The 22,762-nt window shown below is 38.6% G+C and overlaps 1 protein-coding gene across 24 annotated transcripts in view; it reads right to left on the bottom strand.

The window, feature by feature from the left end:
• Phcl-1 (pH-sensitive chloride channel 1) overlaps positions 1–22,762 on the bottom strand; it is an 87,271-nt gene that overhangs the window by 31,473 nt on the left and 33,036 nt on the right. For 9 of the 24 annotated variants that reach the window (XM_072009743.1, XM_072009728.1, XM_072009730.1 and 6 more), the window contains 3 exons: positions 18,686–18,872; positions 5,230–5,400; positions 3,542–4,134 (listed from right to left, as the gene is read on the bottom strand). In XM_072009743.1, coding sequence (XP_071865844.1) covers positions 3,542–4,134; positions 5,230–5,390 — 754 coding nt within the window. In that variant the 5' untranslated portion in view covers positions 5,391–5,400; positions 18,686–18,872. The remainder of the gene's footprint in view (positions 1–3,541; positions 4,135–5,229; positions 5,401–18,685; positions 18,873–22,762) is intronic. The other 15 variants (XM_072009741.1, XM_072009742.1, XM_072009745.1 and 12 more) reach the window with 4 other exon arrangements.

Genomic DNA, 22,762 nt, shown 5'->3' with positions numbered 1-22,762 from the left:
TCTCCAATGCACAGAGAAACCGTCCTTTTGTCACGCCAGACTTTCTTTCAGAGGGTAAAACGTTGTCTTCCTGATAGGCACTTTACCGAGCCTGGTGTGGAAACCTGTTTCACGTCTGTACCGTGATACCGCTACATCGATCAATTACCGATCCCTTTGTCGCTTTCGAGATTCCAGAAACGGAAATCGTAAAGCGCAAGGTGGAAATCGGAAAACGAAAATCGTCGACACGCGATACATAATATTAGATGGGTGCAAAAATTCTGTCTTGGTATAATTCGCGTTTCTTTTTCTTCTTTCTTTTTTTAGACGAATTATAAGGCATTTGAAGGAAGACTATCCATTTTATTATTTGTTTAATTTTTGCTTTTCGACTTCGAATGGCTTCCGGTTGCCAACCTTCCAAGAATAGTCAGCGTCTTTATAATACTTATTCCTATCAGAATGGAGACTAGTTTTGTGTAATAGTTACGAATATTGTATTTTAACAGCAGATAAAAAATGACGGTCTCTTTATTCATTTTACGCCACTAATTGATATTGCATGTTCGAAAACGTTTTAAACTAATGTCTTTCTATAATTATATTTGTTGATATATACAAAAATATGTAATCCATTCACACTTCCTGTTCTTCTATTTAAAAAACGTGCAGATGAAAGGAATTTCATGTAATGTAATTTTATGTCTATGGGTATCTTCATGGACTCTGGGGGTCAAGAATTCTTCACCAGAGATATCAGTGAGTTAAGATAAACGAGGAAGAGTGATAAAATTAAATGGACACGACGTGATAGACATATGGAGTATAAACGAGATTATTGAAAGCATTTATAATATTATTTTCATTACGTAAAATTGACGGAACTTTTGCAATCAACTAATACCAACAAGGTGATTCACACTGCACGTGTCTACTTTGAATATGTATTTGCACTTAAAATCCACCGACATTTGAACGTGCCCATCTTGATCGGTGGCACACTTTATCCACGAGATTTGGCACAACCGACGTAGTTTCTCACGAGATACCAAATGCAAGCGTTTCAGTAGATCAGTGCCAAATAAGCAATCTCGACGAATGCTTAATTAATATCGCCAGCCGAGTCACACCGAAGTCACGCGTTCGCCGACATTTGCGCCGGTAATTACGAAAGCGACCCGAGACAAGAATATAAAAAATGCGAGTTTGTCGCTTATTTTGCGTCGTTAAACAGGACTCAGTTAACGTGTCAAACGCAAAACGTAATACATCGAGCGAAATAAAAAAATATATGACACGGGCAATTTTCATAATCATCGGTGCAATCATCGTGCACAAAAGCGAGTCGATAATTGAAGCATTGGAGACATAATTGTCAAGTACCACTGCTAAGAGAAACGTTTCAAAAACATCGCACTTGTATTATGTAAATGTACATTTTTCCATATAAAAACGATCACCAACTGTATCTGTTTGTTAAAAATTATTATTCAATTATTGTTATCGATTGTTATTATAATTTTTGTTCGTTGTAATTTAAGTATTGGAAAACAGCAGATCATGTGGTCGACATAGAGAATAGAGGGTGAAGAACGCTTGAAACGGAAACGAGGCATATCGCGAAACTACTATAATTATTCCAAATGAGTTTGCTTACGCGTAATAGCTGCAAACTACTAGCTGGCGGTTTATCGCGGCATCGCAACGATCTCTTGATATTTCGCGCAATTCGATAGAAGCTTTTCTCTGCAAAGCTCGTTCAAGCGGAAGGTTTTTGTTGTAGGAACGAGTGGCCGAATTCGGCGGATCTGTCTGACCACATCCTTTTCTACTTACACGTTGCGGGCTGATATTACGACACCAATCTTCGTCGTCTTTTCCAAAGTGAAAATTTCGTCATCACCTTTTAATTAATACGAATATCGCGAATATTCTACCATCGATATATTGGGAATTTTGTATCAAAAAATTTCGCAGTATTTTTGACGACTGATGTATCGTGTAGAAAATTTTCATGAAATTCCTGCGGTATTTTCATTCGAAATCACTTAATTTTCAAATAAAATTTTGTTCTTTTAATGCTTCAAGGCTATCGGTTCGCCAAGTTACATAGCGTGTCCTGTTTCTTCTTCGATATCTTATTTCTTGAATTGAACGGACGAAGAATTAAGAATTTGTGAAATTTCTTTCGATCTATTCAAGTTATACGAAGGAAAACGATTTAGATGGCATTGCGTCTTTGTGCAAACGACGTCTATTGCGTACTTACGCTTGTTCTCGTAGCATTCGTAGCACGAGAACATTATAATTGTAGGAAATAGACGCGTTAAGCTATTTCGGGTGACGACATGGTCATTTCGCTATAGAGGCGGAGGGACCATTCTTTAGATCGATAATTAATTTGCCAAGAGGTAAGTAAATTTACATTCGAATAAATCTGCGCCGTGTAACACCGGCTCGTATCTCGGATTCGTATAAAGCGTGACGTAAATACCTCGTGACGTCTGAAACCACTAGATTTTTTTTATTACGTTGATAGCATTGCTTAATTTACGTGCTCGTCTCATTCAGACGAAAAGAAATTAATTAAAAAACTCGTTAATGCAGCTTGAAGGATGCCGTAAATCTAATACAAAGAATTTCATATGGATCTCTTTTACCAATTTAAAATATTTCGTTCAGCGAAATTTCGTTCAGCGAGATCGACAGAAGGAAAAGAAAAGCAAAAAGAAAAGAAAGAAATAATTCGGTTACGCGAAAAAAATTTCAAGAATGTTCAGATTCGTTCCGTATCGCGATAAAAATGCTAGAAAGTCCGGTCGAGATGATTTCAATCTCAAGAAGAATTCCAATCGCCTCAGCCAAGAGACTACAAATTTATTACTGACTTCAATTGGATTTCCAACAGAGCAGCCGTCCGGTGCGGCGGTGGTAAACAGCTGTTGGCAGCGAGAGCCTTTCAGCTAGTGATAGAGGGTCGACATTGGTCAGACGGGTCGGCCGATTCGGCCGGTTTGTCGTTTCGACATCAAAAGAAACCGATTATTACTTTCTTCCCATTGCGATTTCATTCGTGCTCTCTATTCACCTTTCCTTTTCATTTCATCCCTCTTTATTCCCACATTCTTTTCCTCTCCCCGTCTCGTATCCTTTTACACGTCACTCTAACGTATTCATCGACAAGCGCGACTCTTTCTCTCCACTTTCATAGCGATCCTGCCATGCGTACCGTGATTCCTTCGCTCAGATACGTAACCGCGAAAAACGCGCAATCTCGCGCAGCACGTAAATGCATACGACAAGCACGCAACGTGCGAACTGACGATAGGAAGGAAAGGGGATACCGTGGAACGTGAAACGCGAATATGAAAAAGTAGAGGGAAGAAGAGGGGAACGAGGATGAAGTGAAATTAAAGTAAAACAAAATAAGATAACCGAGTTCCACTTTCATTCGTTCTCGCGTTTCCTCTCGTTCTTTATTCTTTGTCTTTTCTTTTTTCATTTTTCCTTTTCCTTATGCCGATTTAGCGTGATCAGATCGATTTCTAATATAGAGTACCCTTTCGACGAGGGGTGAGCAGTGAGCTGTGGTTGTGTGGTGCTGTATGGTGGTAGCGGTGCCGGTGGTGTTCGAGGTGCTCTGGATGATCAGGGTCATTGGGTACGAGGTAGTCAGGGGTGTAGTCGTCTTGACGGGTGTGGGGCGGGGGCCTCAGTGTACCTTGGACCGGGGGCAGAAGCCGCTTGTCGTAACGGGTCGACAGCAGCAGGTTGTCCAGTATCTCCTTGTCCGACTTGCCCTCCTCGAAACTGCAACACAACGTATTGTAGCTAGCCCCGAAACCACCGGATCCACGACGGAATTTTTCCTTTCCTTTTCTTTCTCTTTCCTTTCCTTTCTCCTTTCTCCTTTCCTTTCCTCTTTCCTTTCCTTTCCATTCCTTTCCTCGGTTTTCACCCGCGATCATCGAGTGTTCTCTCTCTCTAGCCACCCCGAAGGTCGATCCGCAGATTAACCCGCAGTTCGCTTTGTCGCGAGCCTCGACCTTGACCTTCGAGGTGTCCAAGAAGATCGGTTTTCCTGAGAATGCGCTTGTCGCACGCGATCTGTACGAAACGCGCGTCGTTCTCTTTCGAGTGAATTCGTTATGGCTACACATATTAAAAGAGAAACTCACACGATCTACGAATTATTCGACGAATATTACGCAGAGCTCTCTAAAACGCACTATATAATACGTGTATATATATATACATATATACGTATGAATATAATATATATATCTATATATATGTATATGTATAATGTAAAAACAGCTTCTACCTTCGAGCGTCATCGAATTAGTCTGGAAATTCGCTAATTTAACGATCTGTTGCTTCGATCGTTGACTACATCGCGATCACTAGGATCCAAACTTGTCTACACTTGGCTAAACGTGTACGATGCAATCGAACGATTTTTGGGACGCTGGTCGAGCGAAAGAAGATTCGCGATAAGACTGATTACCTGGCCGCCTTCGTCTCTCTCAAAGTTCAGCCCGACTCTATTCCGATTTCAAGACTATCGGCAAGCGCTAGGCGTTGAGAATCCGCGGCTATAAATATTCTCTCGAGCCAACATCGGTGTCACGCGATTAGAGAGATCCTGCGAGATCTCTCGTCCGTTGCTATCAACGTCTCAGTTGCTTTGTAGCCATTCCGCATCGCCACGACTACAACGACGACAAGTTTATGGTCGGTAAAGTAAGTTCACGAGCGTAAAAGGCTAAATAGACAGCGAACAAGCCAACTCCCCACCCTTCGACCGGCGTCCCGGTTAATAACGAGACAAGTTTGCGCAATATTAAATGTAAAACAAGTATAAGAGCCTTTGAACAAGAAACGAGGCGACATTAACGACGATTCTCGATATTCCATGCAAAATAAATTTGTTTCGTCTAATATCAAACATCGAGCGATTCTAGATTCATCTTTCCATATATTCTGTATCGCGTCGTCGCTACAATGTCGCTCTCTCGATCCTATCACAAGCAAACACAACAGTGTTCTACTCTAGTGTCCCTCTCTTAGCTTCTCGATGCGTTCGGGTCGTTAAAGTTTAGCAGCCTCCTGGCCGAGTAAAAAATCTCTTGAAACAGAGGAAGATAACGCGACCGTTATTCCGGTATCATACTTTCGTATCGGGAAGTTAAGAGCAGATCGATGGCTGAAGAAGGTGTTAGTTATCGTGTATTCCATAATACGTACATGTCTTCGGCACGCACGAGAGTGACAAGAGTGAGGGCAAGTGTGAGGATACAGAGGATGGTGAAGATGAGGGAGCTTGCGAGGGAGGTGAGAGACAGCGAGAGGACGGACGAGAGGCGGCCGCCACCACCCGCACACCGCCCTAGCGCCACCCAACCCATTCTATGTCATCTGAAACAGAAAGCACATTTTCCATTATTATGTATTCCATCCACAGTGCAAGAGAAACGAATGTCATCCACTAACAAAAGCGATACCAAGTCTAGAATATTTCTACGGGTCTGTCCTACCGTCGTTGCGAATGAACGCGCTTTTCCAAGAAATATATTCCTTATAAATCAGATAATAAATAATTCAATTAGCTTGCCTCTGAGATATTCGCGTACGAGCAATATCGTATTTTTCGATGTACTTTGGAAGCGAAGGATAAGTAGGACGACTGGATAACAGCACGTTTATTTCGCGCAAAATGCGAAAAACACGAGAAGATAAATCAATTTTATTCCAGTAGCGATGCACGCTATTTGGAAACTACTGTCCGACAGGCAACGAGTCGTAATTTTCAATAATTCTCATTAATCTTTATTGCTTAACACTAGAACTACCACACCAGTTAAATTGGCTGGTTTTACAATTTTATTTTAAAATTCCTACTTCATGTTATATTTTTTTCCGCAGTGGTGTAATGACTTTCGCAACGATAACTAAAAGAATAATATAATGAATTTTATTTTGTTTTTTATGTATTCAAACTGAAAATAATTTTGTATCAAGGCTACTTATACCAATACTAATCAAAATGACTGGTACTTATCAAAGTTTAAAAGGGTCCTGCAATCTGTTTATCGAACCCCAATTAACCAGTTTTCTCGTTTTGTACAACTTGTCGTACGTTTTTAAAATTTTTACTGCATACCATTCAATATGATGATATTAGTTATCAGGGAAATTCCGGATCGACCGCTAGATCGCTAGATGCTAACATTGGAAGTACCACACCAGTCAAAGTGGCTGGTTCTACAATTTTATAAATGTGTCAACCCTCATTTAGGGACCCCATATGGATTAATAATACCAAAAATGTACTACATAACATGGAATTGCTTCTATAAGAAAGTAGTAAATTAATAAATATAAAAATATTCTATTATTATGTATTTTTAAAGACCAGTTATTGTGACTGGTTTTGGTAAAAATAGTTTCGTGTTAACTATCGCTGGTTCTAGTGATAACCATCTTTCTTTTTACTTATACGAATAGGACTGTGTATACGTAAAAATAATTTTTATCGTCTTAAAGAATATGACACGCATCTACGATAAATACCATTTACAAATCAATGGTCTTCCTTCGTAGAAGTTGATTTTTAAGGTAAATTGTCTCGTGTGTTATAAATTTTGCAGGGAAAGTTCGTCATACCTAAGTTTTGCAAAACGATACAAATTTTAATATACTCGCCTGTATAAAGCCTGTTATAAATCATTATACGTTCAGTAAGATATTGGTAAAATGTCCGAGTTAAAAAGCGAACAAGATGAAACGAAAATTTGATCAAAAGCAATTGAATACATACGATTCTACTACGCGCGATAGATATTTCTTCTTTTTCCATTCGCTGGAAAAACTCGATGCAAAACCGGTTAAAAATGTTTCATTTACTGTACAGATCGTCGCTATAATACCACTTTACCCCGTTGCCGAGTGTATTAAAAGAGAGGTGCAGGATTACCTCTCAAAGACCTGTGGATACACTTTTGATCTACGACCTTTTACGCGATTCTCATACGAGTACACGGATTCACGGAGTCTACCGACCCTGCCAGACGATCCCTTTTAACGGAATTCGGCGGATAAGGCTGAACCTTCCAAACACGAGTTTCAAAGTTCGAATATATCGTGGCTACCGCCGTGAACTTGTTTCATCTCGCTTTTATACCGCCTTTGTTCTACTGGATTGTCTGCAAGCACGAAATCAACTGGTTCGACGGAAACTAATATCACCTTTTTGCTCCCTTCTTACACTCAGAAGCATTACGTACGCTTGCTGGTCTCGTACAGAACGTCATAACTAATCTAGGAAACGATTCATACTGCTGCATCTCTTTTCTGATCATTTCTTCCCACTCGATTTTTCGTGTATTTTTCCAAGAGAAAAAGATACTTTAGGTTTAGGCAAAATGCGAACATTTTCTTGCTCTCGTTCTTTAGCAATTAACTCTGCTGCATTTGTATTTTTCTGAGGCGAAAAGATTTCCTTTAAGTTTATGTAAAAATGTGGAGATTTTGTTCTTCTCTCGCTCATGTGTTCGCGATTATTATATTTTGTTTAAAATTGGAAAGAATTATGGATGAATTATGTAATGATTTTTTAACCTCATACTTTATACGACGAGAGAAGCTTATAGAGATATATTTAACAATTTTATTTAAAAGAGCGATTCAAAATTCACAGTCTACATCAAATATCAATGTTTTATTAAAGGAATTTTAAGTGCGAATGTACAAAATCTTTATAATTTAAAGTTTCAAAGAAGGTTTAGTAACTTTCTGATGGTTTGTCACGTTTTTCTGTAATTCTCCTAATACTTAAGTACGTATATTTGTACACAATTGTGCCAACTGAATTACGGTGTAATTTAATTACATAATTTAATTACGTAATTCAAACATTTCCGTTAATTTATCTGCTAATTATATTACAATTACAATGTAACTGGATTACATCCTCTCCGAACAAGTGAGATAAATGTTATTACATTTATCTGTCGTGTTTCTACGGTGTATCTTCCGTTTCCCGTACATATCTGACTCAATCTTACGTTTATGTTTCTCACTTACCTACGATCGTACCTTGTGATTATACTTTAATTACATTTACAAATTTCACTGCAAATTTAATTAAACGAGAATTTATCGAATTACCAATGAAGCACAGCGTAATTGAACACGATTGCGTATGAATTACGTCGTAATTTAATTGCAATTTTCCACAACTCTGTATTCATATTCGTTTTCCCCTGCTATTCACATATTTTTTACTCTTCAACAAAGGACCAGTTTTTAATCTGCTCGTGACGCACAACGATATTTCACTTTGAAACGTAAAATTTGCACAGATGCTCGCAGATTACCGCGGTGCCAAGCTGTGACGCATTAAAGTCTTCGCAAAAGGTAAGTTGACCGTAGGGGAAGGTCGTCTGAGTGAGTCGCGAGTCGACACTCGCGTCGTACAGGCACTTTTCGAGTAGGTTGTTATGCAGGACCATTCCGAGTATCTTCGCGAGCGTGTCGAGGACCATTTTCACTCTTTCTGTCTGACCCTATAACTTGCAGCGGTCTTTTGCCACGCTGTTCAGAGTTTCCTTCCGCCATACGACGCTCGTGTTTCTGCTTCTCTAGCAAACTATGCATGACAAAAGATCGCGAGTTTTCTAGTCGTTTTCGTCTCTCGTTTATTATGCTACACTGTGCGCGTTGTGTGTATGTGTGTGTGTGTGATATTACATTTTGCAAATATTTAGTTACGCGATACTACCTTTGGCTTTTCCTGCACCCAATATAATAATGCTAATAATGATATACAATGGGATTACGAGAAAAGATGGAGAGTGTTCATTTTAACTAATTTGGAGTGTAGCATTTTTTCGTATGCTCCTTTCGTGCGTGTTGTTTACCGACGGTTATGTCGCGTTAATTTGAATTAAAATTTCCTGAGGTTTACAACAGAAATTCAGGTGTAAAGATAATTTTCATTTTTTGCTTTTTTTTTTGCAATTTAATGCATTATAATCGTAAGCAAAAGTTGAAAACGATGCGAAATAAAGCGAGTAAATTGTTTTATCTCGTTACGATAGCCGTGAAAAAATATGGGATTGCGACATTATATAATTGAGAAATAAATTTTCGTCTTGTAAAAGATATTAAAGCTTGACAACATTGCCCCTTAAAATGTGCACCTTTCGTAGAATAATTTTTACTAGCCAATAACATTAACGAAGTGGCAAGCTTTAAATTGTTGGAGATCCTAGACTCAATTTTTATGATTTTACATCACATGGAACGACCAAATCATTGATAATTTACAAAAATTAATTAATTCAGTCTTTGTCGTTTTTCGGATATCTAGTGTACTATATTTTGTATTATATTATAATATCATTTTGATATTATATTTTCGCATTATATTGGGAACTTCAAGTTTGATCATTCCGTGCCAACAAATGTTTAAGCTTAAGGTGATTCAAATCAGCTGAAATAAATTAACAAAATAGTCAAAGTATCTTTTCTCATCCTTTCCAACACCTGTTATATCGAATTTTCACATTATATTGAAAATTCATGGTTTGATTATTCCGTGCGAAGTTCAAGATTGAATTCTACAACGTCAGAGCTTATGGCGATTCAATAATCCTATCTTACTATACATAGAAGAGTTCGTATAAGAGAAAATTTTGCATGTGTCTGTCGAATAAATCTCAACCCCTGCAGAGTTAAACGCGCAGAATCGAGCAAACGCTGAATGATCAGCGATATCGTTAATTTACTCGAATCGCATTAGTACTGCGAGCCGGTAACAAGATTTTAACCATCGGGAAAAACGGAAAACTCTTTTTCCTCCTTGCAAATTGGCGATTAACGTTGTTCAGCATTGTGGCTTCTAATCCAACATAGCTAAATCCCTGAACAAAGTCAATGTTTAGAATGCTTCGTCTGTACCGAAGCTCCACTCAACTACAACATAGCGGTCTGTAGCTTTCTTACATTTAGCCTAATTATTTCTTCTTTGATTAATTTTTGCTCGAATAATTTGCTTTTTAACCTACGATCCTCGAATTTCTACATTGTAATGTTGTTCTCATTTTAACAAGCAAAAAGGAAGCGTAACAGCCAGGATGTAAAACAAATTTGCTCAAGCAATATTAATATTCTTAGATTATATTAATACGAAAGAAATTTCTTCGAAAGAATTTCTATATTGTGTTTCTTTATGACGTATTCTCGAAAATATAAATTGGCACAGTCACGCGCAATAATCTAGCGACAACGACGCGGACTAACGTCTTACTGCAAAGTGCACTATCTGCGTGAAGGATCGAAACATTTTCCACTGGAATGCACAATAACTGCAAATATCCACAGTTACTGTGTATGCACGGTGAACTGAAAATTAAAGCATTGCTCGACGTAACCGCGGCTGAGTACCGCAGTCGGTGAATATAAGAACAGTGTTAATTAGCTTGGCTAAGTAGGAACGTAACGAGCCACAAGGGAGACGTTCTTTTGGAAAAGAAAAGACCGAAGAAGTTAAAGATAAAGCTTCGGTCTTCCGTAGTTTATTAACGAACATCAGTCGAGAGAAAGAACGTTCCATGCGGGGCTCTTCTATTCGTTCGGAGGACTTTGTTCGACAGACTAGAGTAGCTGCAGGCTGGTTTACAGGCCGCTTGGTTGGATGAAGAAGAGTAACACGGTTTAACGTGACAGGTATGTGCTATGTAGCTTGCTTAACCATTAACCAGCCTTTTCTCGCGTAGACACGATCGGCCTCTTGAAGCTTGCCCCAGGCTTCTCCACAAGTGTTTGCAGACGGTTGCTCCTCGACCAGCTTAAATTGCGCCGGTAGAATCACGCACCGTGACTTCGCACGAATCATCGAAAATCAACCAGTTGCACGCGTCTCCGCCTCCAACTTTGACGATGCCTCTGCTTTTCTCGCCACACCCGAATCGATAACATATATTCTATGTATTGATATATTTCTATTTTGCAGTATCCGGCTATCGAATCCAAGACCATCCGCAATTTTCGGTATTTTGCAATTTTTCTAGAGAACTTGCAGGTCTAAGCGGTTGCTACTTGTTTGATCAAAGTGTCATGGATATGTAGCTCTTGGTTCGTAAGTAGATTAGAATGTCTTCTGGTTTCATAGAAAACGTGCCAGTCGGTTTAATTCATCGAGCGCAATTAATCGGCGATTTCGTGTTTGTACGAGATAACGACGCAGGAATTTGTAAGAAATATTCGTACGAGTTGCGTTAAGAGTTGCAAACTGGTAGAAGCTTCTTTGAAGTAAATAAAGATACTTGCGACTTAGCGCAAGCAACGATATTTAAATAGTAAATCTATATAGTACTATATGTAATAAATAGTAGTATATATATATTACTGCTACGTTAATCATGTTTTAGCCTGATAATTCCATAAGAAAGTAGGAAGTGTTGCCTCTAATTATTAATTCGTCACTCACACGAGCAAGTGGAAGGTAGGCATGCACGCAGTGGATTTTCGAAAAAAATCTTCTGGAAAATTGAACCTCGGGCGAGCAAATTATCTCTTACGTTTTGTTTCTCGTTCCCTCGTAAAGAATCGTCTCACGCTCGCTTGTACATATCATTTGGTTGGATCCTTCATATTACTTCACTTTCTGTTCGACGTGGTATTCCATGATAAAGCTGATCTCCTTAATTACGAGGTCGGACGAGCATGCCCGGGTAGAATTAAAAAGGAATGCGAATGCGAAAACGGGACAAGTAAACAAGGGCAAAGAGGGAAAATTCATTTATTCATCGGGCTCTACTTGGCCGTCCAAACAAAAAGTCTTTTCATAAAAGTTCTTGCCGTGGAAAAACTGCCGGGCAGAAGCGAATAAACCAGGGTTCATGGAGCGCGATTTTTAACCGCAACAATAAACGGTTAAAATCGCTGAAAACGTTTATCTGTGAAAAACAAAAAAATAAAATAAAGGACTTCCGATCTTCGTATAATTACCGCGCTGACCGAGCGATATTCGCTCGATGAAAACCGATATTTTAACGCGTTCGCAATTCACTGGCCGCGATACTTTGACAGCTTGATCATTTCTACTTTAATCGCGAATATCAGCATCGCGCTTTATGCGCGTACACAATTGTCCAATTCGATCGAAACGTTGATACCCTTGTTACAGTAGTTTTAAATTTACGATCGAAGAAGGTTTTCTTACTGTTACTAGCTCTTGAACTGTTACTGGTAAACTTAAACTAAAACAACAATTATATCCGCGTTGCTCTAGTTCTATGTTTATCTCTAATGAATGACTGGCACGTTATAAAGACTATAGAAATTCGTAGGACGTGACTAGAAACACATCGAATCCTAACTGACGAAACTGTATAGACTTGAAGCGCTTCGAGTCACTTACTCGGTTGTCTTCGCAAGTCCGATTTACTTTTATCTATCCTTAATCGCTTCTCTATCGTCTATAACGATTAATATCAACTATCATATACGTACACGGGTTGGATAAAATGATGGAAACATCCTTTTACGTGTCATATACGTCATATATGTATATGACATGTACAAGCTGTTTCCATTATCTCGTCTATACACAGACACGTCATACTCGTACATGTATGTGACTAGTAAGAGGTGTTTCCATTATTTTGTCCATATACATGTATGTCGTACTCGTGTATGTATATGATATACGTATGAGAGGTGTTTCCATTATTTTGTCCAAACCCTGTATATGGTTACGCGAGATAAGATCGAAGATTAAATTTAGATTAAATAGTTTCCTTGGAGAGAGAGAGAGAGAGAGAGAGAGAGAGAGAGAGAGAGAGAGAGAGAGAGAGAGAGAGAGAGAGAGAAGTATATTCTATATATTTGCAATAACGTGAAAGTTTTAACAAAGTGTATTTTAAAGAGGAATTTCACCTTAGGAAATTGAAATGTTCAGATAATTATGAACAATAGTGCATAACCTTTCAGCGTGTAAAAGTTCACGCCGATATTCGAACGTCAGAATCATTAAGTCGTACACCGAATTGTTTTATGTAGAACATAATAATCCGTTACGCGAAAAAGTGGTGCGACCTCGTACAGATGTATCTTAGCTTACGATTTTACGAGCTGGAAGCTCGTAGCAGTTACGGGCATAGCAACCCACTTACGGACAAAGCTGTCGGATCATCCATACATGGCTGCATGTTAATCATGCGCTTTTCCTCCGCTATGAATACCCTGCTCCTCCTCTGTTGCCTCGTTATCGCGAGATTGACGTGTATTCCTCATCGAGGAAATCCTCGATACGTTATCGTATCCTCAGAAATACCTCGCGAACGATGTTCTACGAAATCGTAAGAACTAGCATACACGGAAGTTAACAATGTACTCTTTGGGAACGTAACGCCACCGTACCATATTTCTCAAAGAAAAACACGAAGAAATCCCAATTTCAACTGAATCTACGACTTGCATGGAAAATGGAAACGAAAGATTCGACAAGGGAATAGGAGAGAAAAGAGCAGACGCAGCCGGGAGTCGATGGTACGAGTGGTCGTGGCCAGTGCTAGTCAGACCGGCAGGCGGTAGGTACGAGTAAACGCTACCAACCATACAGCTGATGTTCGTTCGATCAATACGGGGCGTTGCGGCACGAAACGCTATAGAGTATGTCACGTGGCTTAGCCCGTCCCATTCCGAGTCCGCGGCACCTTTCCACGCTGCACACCTCTCTATCATCCCCTCTTTCTTCTTTACCGATCCTTCTTATTTTTCTTCTTCTTTTTCTCTACCCTTTGCAGGATACTTTTCCCAGCCCGATAGCCTCCTTTCCTGGCCACGAAACCCGCCACGAAATTTTCTCCACCGACTTTCCCCCTTTGCACAAATACGCGCGCGCCGACCGCAACAGGCACGCGCCTCCTGCCTTTCCTTGCAATTTTACCGATTAAACGCTTATCTTTCTGACGGAGACATATATCGCGCGTCGCCTCGTCTCGCTGTCCTCTTCGTTCTTCGTATTGGACCACGTTCACTGTGGCAATCGGACGAATTGGCGTTCCGACGAATGAATGAGTGCGACACTGCGCTTACGCTCATAAATAAAGCAGTTATTGAGTTATGAGTTCGTACGCGTTTGTTGAGAAATTTGAAGAAATGTACACGGGATTTGCATAAAACGCAGAGATTCGCATAAAATATGTAAAACGTAGAGAATAGAGGAGAAGAGTATTCGATGTGCGAAGCGAGTCTTTGCTCGGCTCCCACTTTCTCATTTGCGTTTATGAAAACACGAATTTGCATACGAAATCCGTAGTCTACTCAGAAAAATCTACATATACATGTTTCATTGCATCGACGTATCGAGTTCATGCGAGCGTCGGTTCGTCCAAATATGTATCTGATGTACGTAACCATAGCGTTGAGCGGTTGTGATTCGATTCGAACGAGGCGCGAGTGTCCTCGATTTGGATTGAAACATTTGGCGGCGACGCCAGTCGTTAAGTTCGCGAATCATCGTGACCAATTACTTCGACCCTCGACGAAATTCTTCCTTTGTTCGTACGTAGTCGTGTGCAGAGCGCGGATCAATAACGTTCCCGCGAAAGGATCTAGAAGCAGAAGGATGCTCCTTCGGAAATTACCGAGAGACAGTATCTAGCACAACAGACACGAAGACGCCAGCGAAACTCCCACACCTTTCCGGCTCGTCGCCCGATCTGGGACGGTCGCGTAATATTTTGAGTAACGCAATTTCTATGAAAGCTTTCGTTCAATTCCTGTAATTACGGAACGGCGAACTGCGTGATATCCAAAGACGAGACGAACGAGAACATTCTCTCCTCTTTCGCAGACTGTTTTTTTTTTCTTTTTTTTTTTCGCTTCCCTAACGAGGCTGCGCGCAAATAACGCGTCTCCTCGAGCTCCCTCAACATTTCCCGAGGAGATGTAAAAATACTTTACCTCTTCGTGTTTCTACGTGAACAAATCGCAGAATTTGCGCTTCATCGTTGGTTCGATGTGGTCACACGATTTTTTAATACGAAATTAGAATCGCGCGCAGAAATTCTACTTCTTCGAATGCAACACGCACGCTACGATATGGCACGTACGTGGTGCAAGAGAGAACAACTCCGTATGGACCCATTTCGGGAAATGTACATTTAAAAACAATGAAATGAGTTCGTACGTGCGTGCAGTTCGGAACACAAGTATTGCTGCAACTCTCTGAAATGAAATAACTTCTTTTTTTTTAAATTCGACCGAAGGACTTGGTTTTTTTTTAAAGTTAGAAAATTCACTAGATGACGTGGAAAACAATTTGTGAAAAAATTGCAGCTGGTCGGAATCGCGAAGAAAATAATGCAAGCATTCTTTTTATAACTGTTCTTTATCCGATTCTAGGATGAAAGTTTAAAAAATGCACTTTGTACATTTATGTCAGTCATATACACGCTAAAACTCTCATCGAAATCGGTTGTTGCACGAGCAAGCAACAGGCATCGAAAGATGAACAGAACTGTAGATTTATTACAGCTATAAACCAAAAACCGTAGAAAACTGGCATTTTCGTTATTTTTAACCAATCGCAGCCCATGGCAACGTTAACTGGTTTACTAAATCTGCGGTAATTAAATACTTCGTTATTTGAATACGCTCGATTTTAATAAAACGTAAAATATCGAAAGTCTCGAGCGATTCTAATTCAACGAAGAGACTGTAACAACGTGATAAACATTTCACGGCTTGCTTCTTTTCCTCTGTCAGCACTGTTTGTTGTTACAACATCGCGATAACGTCACAAATAGCTTTCGCCTATCGCAGAAATATACACGTTGTGCGCCAAGTCTGTAAGGAAGATATTCGGATCTTTACGGTGCGCCAAACTCCCGTTCGAAAAGCAGCCTGCGGGAACTTGACGATACATTTTATCGACGACCACTTTTTCCCCGATTCGTTTAAACACGGAATCTCCTATATTTTGCCAGCCACAAGGAAGTCGATAACATCACGCAAAGGTGAAGGTGCTGAATTAACTAGCTAGGTTAAGGACGAGATTTCAGCTTCTTGAAAGCGGGTCGCGGCAATTTCACCGTGAACCACTAAACCAGTTATTCCTTGAATTTTTTACGCGATAAACGCGTTCATTTGTACCTCACGGCGCGGTCAGTTTCGTCACGACATCGTTTATTAACACGACAAACTTTCGCTTCCCCTTGAGAGAAAGATTGCTGGAATTTCTATTAACTTTTTAATCGAGGAGGGCATGTTAACTCGCCATTTGGATTGCTAATTTCTTCGAGATAATATTTTCTCTATTTGGCTTTCTTTTATCTCGTCGCACCTCACGTCGCTCCGTTTCTTTCATAAATAAATTACGTCGTATTTACGCTGGAAGGCTACAAAGTCGAGAACACGAAAAAGTTACATTTTCTATTTCTTTTTTTTTTTTTTTAATTCGGAACATTTCAACGGTCAAACAATTTCATACTATCAGAAAATCGTCTACATTTTTTAAAAAATATTCAAATCTTGTCGTAATACAAAAACGTTCTTCGTATTAACAATTGTACTTTTATTATAAAGTTTCATCGGTTTATCGAGCCTTTTTGAAAAGAATTACATGTTTGAACCTATGCAAGAAGTTCTTCTCACCTTCCATTATATTAAAATATAATAAAGTTAAAAATAAAATTGAAGTATAAAATAAGATTAAAATCAGGAAGGACAGGCAACGAAGATTTACATATCAAATTTTCTTCTTATGATCTGCATCTATAAGAACTATAGTTGACTCGAGCCATTAAGGCTTAACGTTCTATTAACGTGGCATTTCATTTTCAAATTTCCAAATCTTCAAATCTTCGAATTTTCAAACTATCGAACTTTCGAACTTTCAATCTTACGAATTTCCAAATTTACAGACCTTCGAATTTCTTGCCGTGCGCTAATATTGTGTTCCACATATTTCTCTGTCTCTCCTTAATGGGTTCAAGGAAATCGATTTGTCTTTATTACCTTTTAATTCGATGAAATATAGGAGCCTTTGCTTAAGGGATGACCCAGTTAACAGATCAACACGTTCGAAATGCATAACTCTACGACCATCACGGACCTATTGATTGACTTTTCGCATCATCAAGGCGTTCGTTCGAGGCGTAACTTCCTTCCATGACTTCCGCTACTTATCTACGAGCTGCTTGGTTTCCTAGCGGAAACGACGAAACGGACAATTTTCACACCAACAGGCAATCATCGTCTTCGCCGATCAATTCCATCGACACACGCAATATCATAAAAATGAACGTCGAATCAAATCGACCGTCGATTGATTTTATCCTGTGATACAAAACAGACCTGACCACAGGTGTAGCTTCTTGTGTAACTTACCGTCTTATTGCCCGGTCTAGCCCAGAAACTTTCACATCGAGTTTGGAAAGTAAGAAACGAACCCATAGGAAAGAAGTGTAACTTAAAATACAGTTCTTCTAACTTTCTTACGCTGCTCGCGTCACGTACGATTAACTAGCTACTGAGATTAGTTACGAAGCTATTTGTCGAGTAATCGCGCCTTTATCCTTGCTAATTAAGTTACTGTAACTTTTTTAATACACTTTATAATTGCAAATTCGTAAAAAATTGCTATGGCAGGCTCCTAGGTTTTCATTTGAATCAATGCTCTGTGAAATGAATTAAAAATCACGTTCACAGCTCGATCAGACGGAGGAACGTTTGATTCATTTTACAATTAATCCTGCTGCGCTCCTCGAATTTTTATGTTTCATTTTACTTCGAATGTCTTAGGAAAGAAAGAATGGTCGGAGATGTTTGGAGGAAGAATAATTTCGCGTAAAGCTGCAATTGATTGACCGTCAACGTCTGCAGATTTCACGGCCCCCAATTTCGTTTTTACGAGCTTTCCCGGAAGAAATAATGCATGGGAATAAGCCTCGGACGATCCCACAACTGTGGCACAAGTTCTTGCAGAAATTAGAGCAATACAGCCGATAAATTAACTGCCGCAATGGAACACCTTGTGGAAAGAGCTCGCCTTTATGAAACGGAAAATGAACGACGTCTAAGAGATGTGATGTTTCGTACATAGCGTCGACGAATCTTCGAGATTTGTAGTTTATTGTAAAGAAAAATAATAAAATAAAGAAGAACCGTGGTAGTGTAAGAACATTTGCAAAAATCGCTGTAAGACACCTACTAATCGAATATGCAAAATTTCAAAACTCAACTTTCCAAGCAACCTCAACACGATCCTATATGAAAAGGAAGAAATAAAACGACTGTTGCAATTTCTAAAAGACACGCACCTTTCCCAACTAATTTAGCCGTACTCGCTACAACTGACACGTGTTACAAGTATAGTAATTATTATACAAGTATATAAGTTATATATAAGTTACAAGTATATAAATATAAAAACTAATACAATTTAAATATTCTATAATATTATTATTCTATAATTAATTTTATTTTTTAATATTATTATTAATATTATTCTATAAGTCTGTGAAACACAATTGTACGCAAACTAATAATCGCGAATAATCCTCAGAAGCGAATGAGGCCCCAAATAGATAAATAAAAGAAGAAACTGAATAAAAGATATTAACAATAGAAGAAGTTGTTAACTATTTAAACACGTTCGCGACTCATGAGACACCCTATAGAAGCTTACCTTAACGTGAGATATGTGGCTGGTCGCAATGGACGAGGCAGGCTGTTGCTATTCGTTGTGCAGGTTTTTACTTCAACTCTCACGGACTCTCATCTTCCTGCTTACCACTTCTCGTTCGCTTTCGCGAGCAAAGGATCCTTTCGGTGGCTCGTGTATCACTTTAACGTCCACCGCTGGCAACTGTCATCTAGAAGAAATGTAAAATGTCGAGGTGTAACATCTTTAAGAAACTTCGCTGCTTCTAGGTTTAACAAGTCTTCACCAAGCGTAGATTAATTCTTCGCACGATATAACGTCTTTTTCACTTATCGAGTATAACAGTTATTTATGTACAAGTAAGAATAGGGAAAAATAATAATTACAGGATGGAAGTTGGTCGTTTTTGATTCGCTGATTTTAGAAACTTTTGCGTCAATGAACATCCCGTATACGCTACTGCTCAACGCTATTCAGACACTTGCTTGTTATCTTGTTCCTTTAGGCGATGTATTTTAACTACGAGATTACCAACAAATCAAATTGCAATGGTTTTATTCTTTAGTTATTAATGGTTTTATCGCCATAGTATAGTATATGTCATAACACCATTGAATTGACTTTTCAAAGTCAATATACGATAATGAAATTGACGTTTACAAGAGTCAAACTTTATAAAAATATTTTGTTACTCGATGAACTTGTTACTCTTTCTTAATTTTTTAATTAGAAGCCAAAAAAGCATTTTTCAAACATATAGAAAGATAACATAATATATCATATTAGGTTGTTCCAAAAGTTTCTTTCGCTTTATAATGAAATAATAAATGCATAACATATTTTATTTTACATTATGTTTTACAAAATAGATCATACATAATTCATAAAATAATATAAAACAAAAAACATTGTGCATCTATTATTTCTGTGTAAAACAATAGAAACTTTCCGGACAACCTAATATAATATAATATAATGTATACAGGGTGGGACAGATAAATTCACAAGCTGCTTTCTCTGAAATTATTGTAGATATCAACTTGAAATTTTCAGATGCAAAGAGGTGCAGGGGTGCTAAGATTTTAGGCTGCAAAATATTGTGGGGTGAGTTTATTAAAAGTAGAAAAGACATCAACCCCATTTTTTTTTTCTTTTTGATTGGATGATAAATTTTCCGATATTCGAACAGATGCTACCAAATCTAACTATTTTTATCTAAAGCATCGCTTTTTTACTTTCCACAGTTAAGCAGAAAATACGTTACGCAAGGGGAACTCCATGAAAATGTCGGAAAATATCAAAAGAAATGTATTCTGCTTTGAAAATTATTTTATTAGATGCTGAAAAAGTTTGCTTCCAAACACATATTTATTCTTGTGGTAATAGTTTCGCGAACATTCAATAACATTGCTGTTGTTATGGATTTACACGCGGCGTGAATTCTTCTTTTCATATCGTCTTTCGTAGTTGGTGCCGTTGCGGGCACCTTTTCCTTACGTAACCCCATAAAAAAGAATCAATTCGCGGTAAACCAGGTGACTTACATGGAAAATAATTTCCAGAGCAGAATACATTCCTTCTGATATCTTTCGACACATTCATGGGGTTCGCTCGCGTAAAGTATTTCCCGCTACAACTCCTCGGCTAAGCAAAGTGAAAAAAAATGTCATAACTAAAAGTTTGTTAGCTTTGATAACATCTGTTCGAACGTCAAAAAAGTAATATGCCATTCTATTAAAGAAAATATGGGATTAGCATGCTTTGCATCCTTAAGAAACTCATCCCTACAATATCTTACACCCTAAAATGCTAACCCCTCTGTAGCATTTAACACCGGAAAATTGCAGTTGATATCAGCAATGACTTTGGAGAGAACAGTCCGTATAACACTTTATCTGCCCCACCCTGTATACAGGGTGTTCCACATCTCAATTGGCAAGCGTTGCCAACATGTTTAGAAGGCCATTTCGAGGAAAAAATGTTGCGTGCACCATAAGTCGATTTGTGTTCGTTTTCGAGATATGGAAAGGACAGTATACCACCACAAATAGTCAGATGCATTTAGGTTACTTGGCTTTTAACGTTAATTATTTATTTCATTACTCTTTTTCGTTTGTTTATATTTATGTATTATAGTATCGCGGAATACTACTAATAATTAAATAAATGATAGTGGTTTATTTACAAAGAATGGATTGATACAGATGTTGATTAGACAGAAAACGATGGTTATTTAACATGAACTAATCGCAACAACGTACTGTACTTTAGACAACTCAATAATTAATTTCCAACTCTCGTCATAACGGATCCAACGCTTACTCTCTCGCGCGGACCATACTCTCTCGACAACGCTAACAACATTCTCTCCCGATAACGCAACTCGCACTCTCTAGCTTCTCGATTCGCACTCCCTGACTTCTCTCGTCATAGGCCAAATTATAAAGCTTGCTTTTGGCCTGAAGGACCTTAACCATAAAAATGATTTTATGGTGAGTCATTCAGAATATTTAGGGTATGCGGCAAAGATATGCAGACATCCGGTTGCAATCCCGCTCCCGACGATGTTGATGGCCCACCCGATATTTTTAGGCCTTTTTGCCCACGATACTACAATATGTTTTGATTTATTTATATAAATTGTGCAAAATGATCCATGGTGTATATAATAATTTTTGCTGTTGCTCCGCCCCCAAACATGTTGGCGAAGTTTGTCAGTTGATATCTGAAACGCCCTGTATAGCAAACGGTAAAATATATTATCGCTATGCCTTTAACGTCCTTTAGATCGATAGGCTGGCAAGTTCACAAGAAACATAGTAGATGTAGCTGCTAATTATTACTATTTCGTCATTAATCTGTATACTTTGCGGAGATATCCTATTCCTATGAGCTGATTCTTATGAGCAACGCGGTATAGAATTGCTTTTGGTTTCGGAATATCGCGACGCTAAGTCGCGCCAGCTTTCTCGGAATTGCCACTGACCAGCCATCAGGGTGTTGCCAGCAACGTTAGTAACAATCAACGTTCAACCTTGGCCCCGTGGCCCGATTCGTGTACGCTGCATGTTGAACCATTCTAACTAACCATTCGTTACGTCTTCCTAACCAGAAGATTATGAACAATAAGACGATTCCTTCTTTAATTTCTCCAATTTCACTGTTTGAAATGGTTCCATCCTTTCGAGAAATACAGAAAGCCCGTTGAAAAAAACGGCCTTCTTTGTTTCACAGAAGGCTGTAATAATCCTCTTTAGGGAGAGTTGCAAGTTTGTCGAATAATTACTCCGTTGGACAACCTATTTCCCTCAGCTAACTCGGGTCAAACAAAAACAGGACGGCTTTCAGTCCCTTTCGAAGTCGGGTCGAGCTGCATTCAAAAAGTCTGACAAAAAAATTTGTCAAAGTTTTTTCATTATTCTAAATCTCTCGGAAGTCAGTGTGAGAAGGACATCCGTTCCTGGCTGCCGAACTTTCTCGGCGTGTTGTTGAGAAGCTCGAATCATTTAAAGGATTTAACGCGAATTCAGTGGAAATGAAGGTTCGATCGAGTCAGTTAGTCCATAGCAAAGATATAGATGTTGTTCGAGTTAAATTTCAACTTTGTGGTAGAAGATTAATATTTACACCGTATCTTAGACATCTGTTTTCTCCGAACTTTCTTGAGAGATAAACGCTCTTTTAAAATAACCGAATGCTGTAATCTTCTTTCTCTTGTCGAGGACCGAGTCAGTACACTGCTACTTTTCATACAATAATAAATAAGCTCTATGCAAAGTTTAAATTCCACAAAGGTGTTTTCATACTTTCAAGGTAAATACAAATTTCATAAAAAGTAATGTAACTATTCAACTAAAGAAAATGTACTCAAGACAGCGGCTACAAAAGGTATTTGTACGTCATCGTATCTATTATAGCATTTACGACCTGATTAATTAGGTCAAAGTATAATATATTAAAGCTCGTATTATTTGATACCGCTCTTATACAGGTACAAAATTTGATATCGTGAAAATGAAATGTAGAACACGATAAAAAGACCGAAAACTAAAAGAATAATACTTTTTGTAGCCACATACATGTGCATACGTTCGCCACAGA

The sequence above is a fragment of the Bombus fervidus genome, chromosome 9 (genome assembly GCF_041682495.2).
Source record: "Bombus fervidus isolate BK054 chromosome 9, iyBomFerv1, whole genome shotgun sequence".
Lineage (NCBI taxonomy): Eukaryota > Metazoa > Arthropoda > Insecta > Hymenoptera > Apidae > Bombus > Bombus fervidus.
This window is presented reverse-complemented; position numbering and strand designations above follow the sequence as displayed.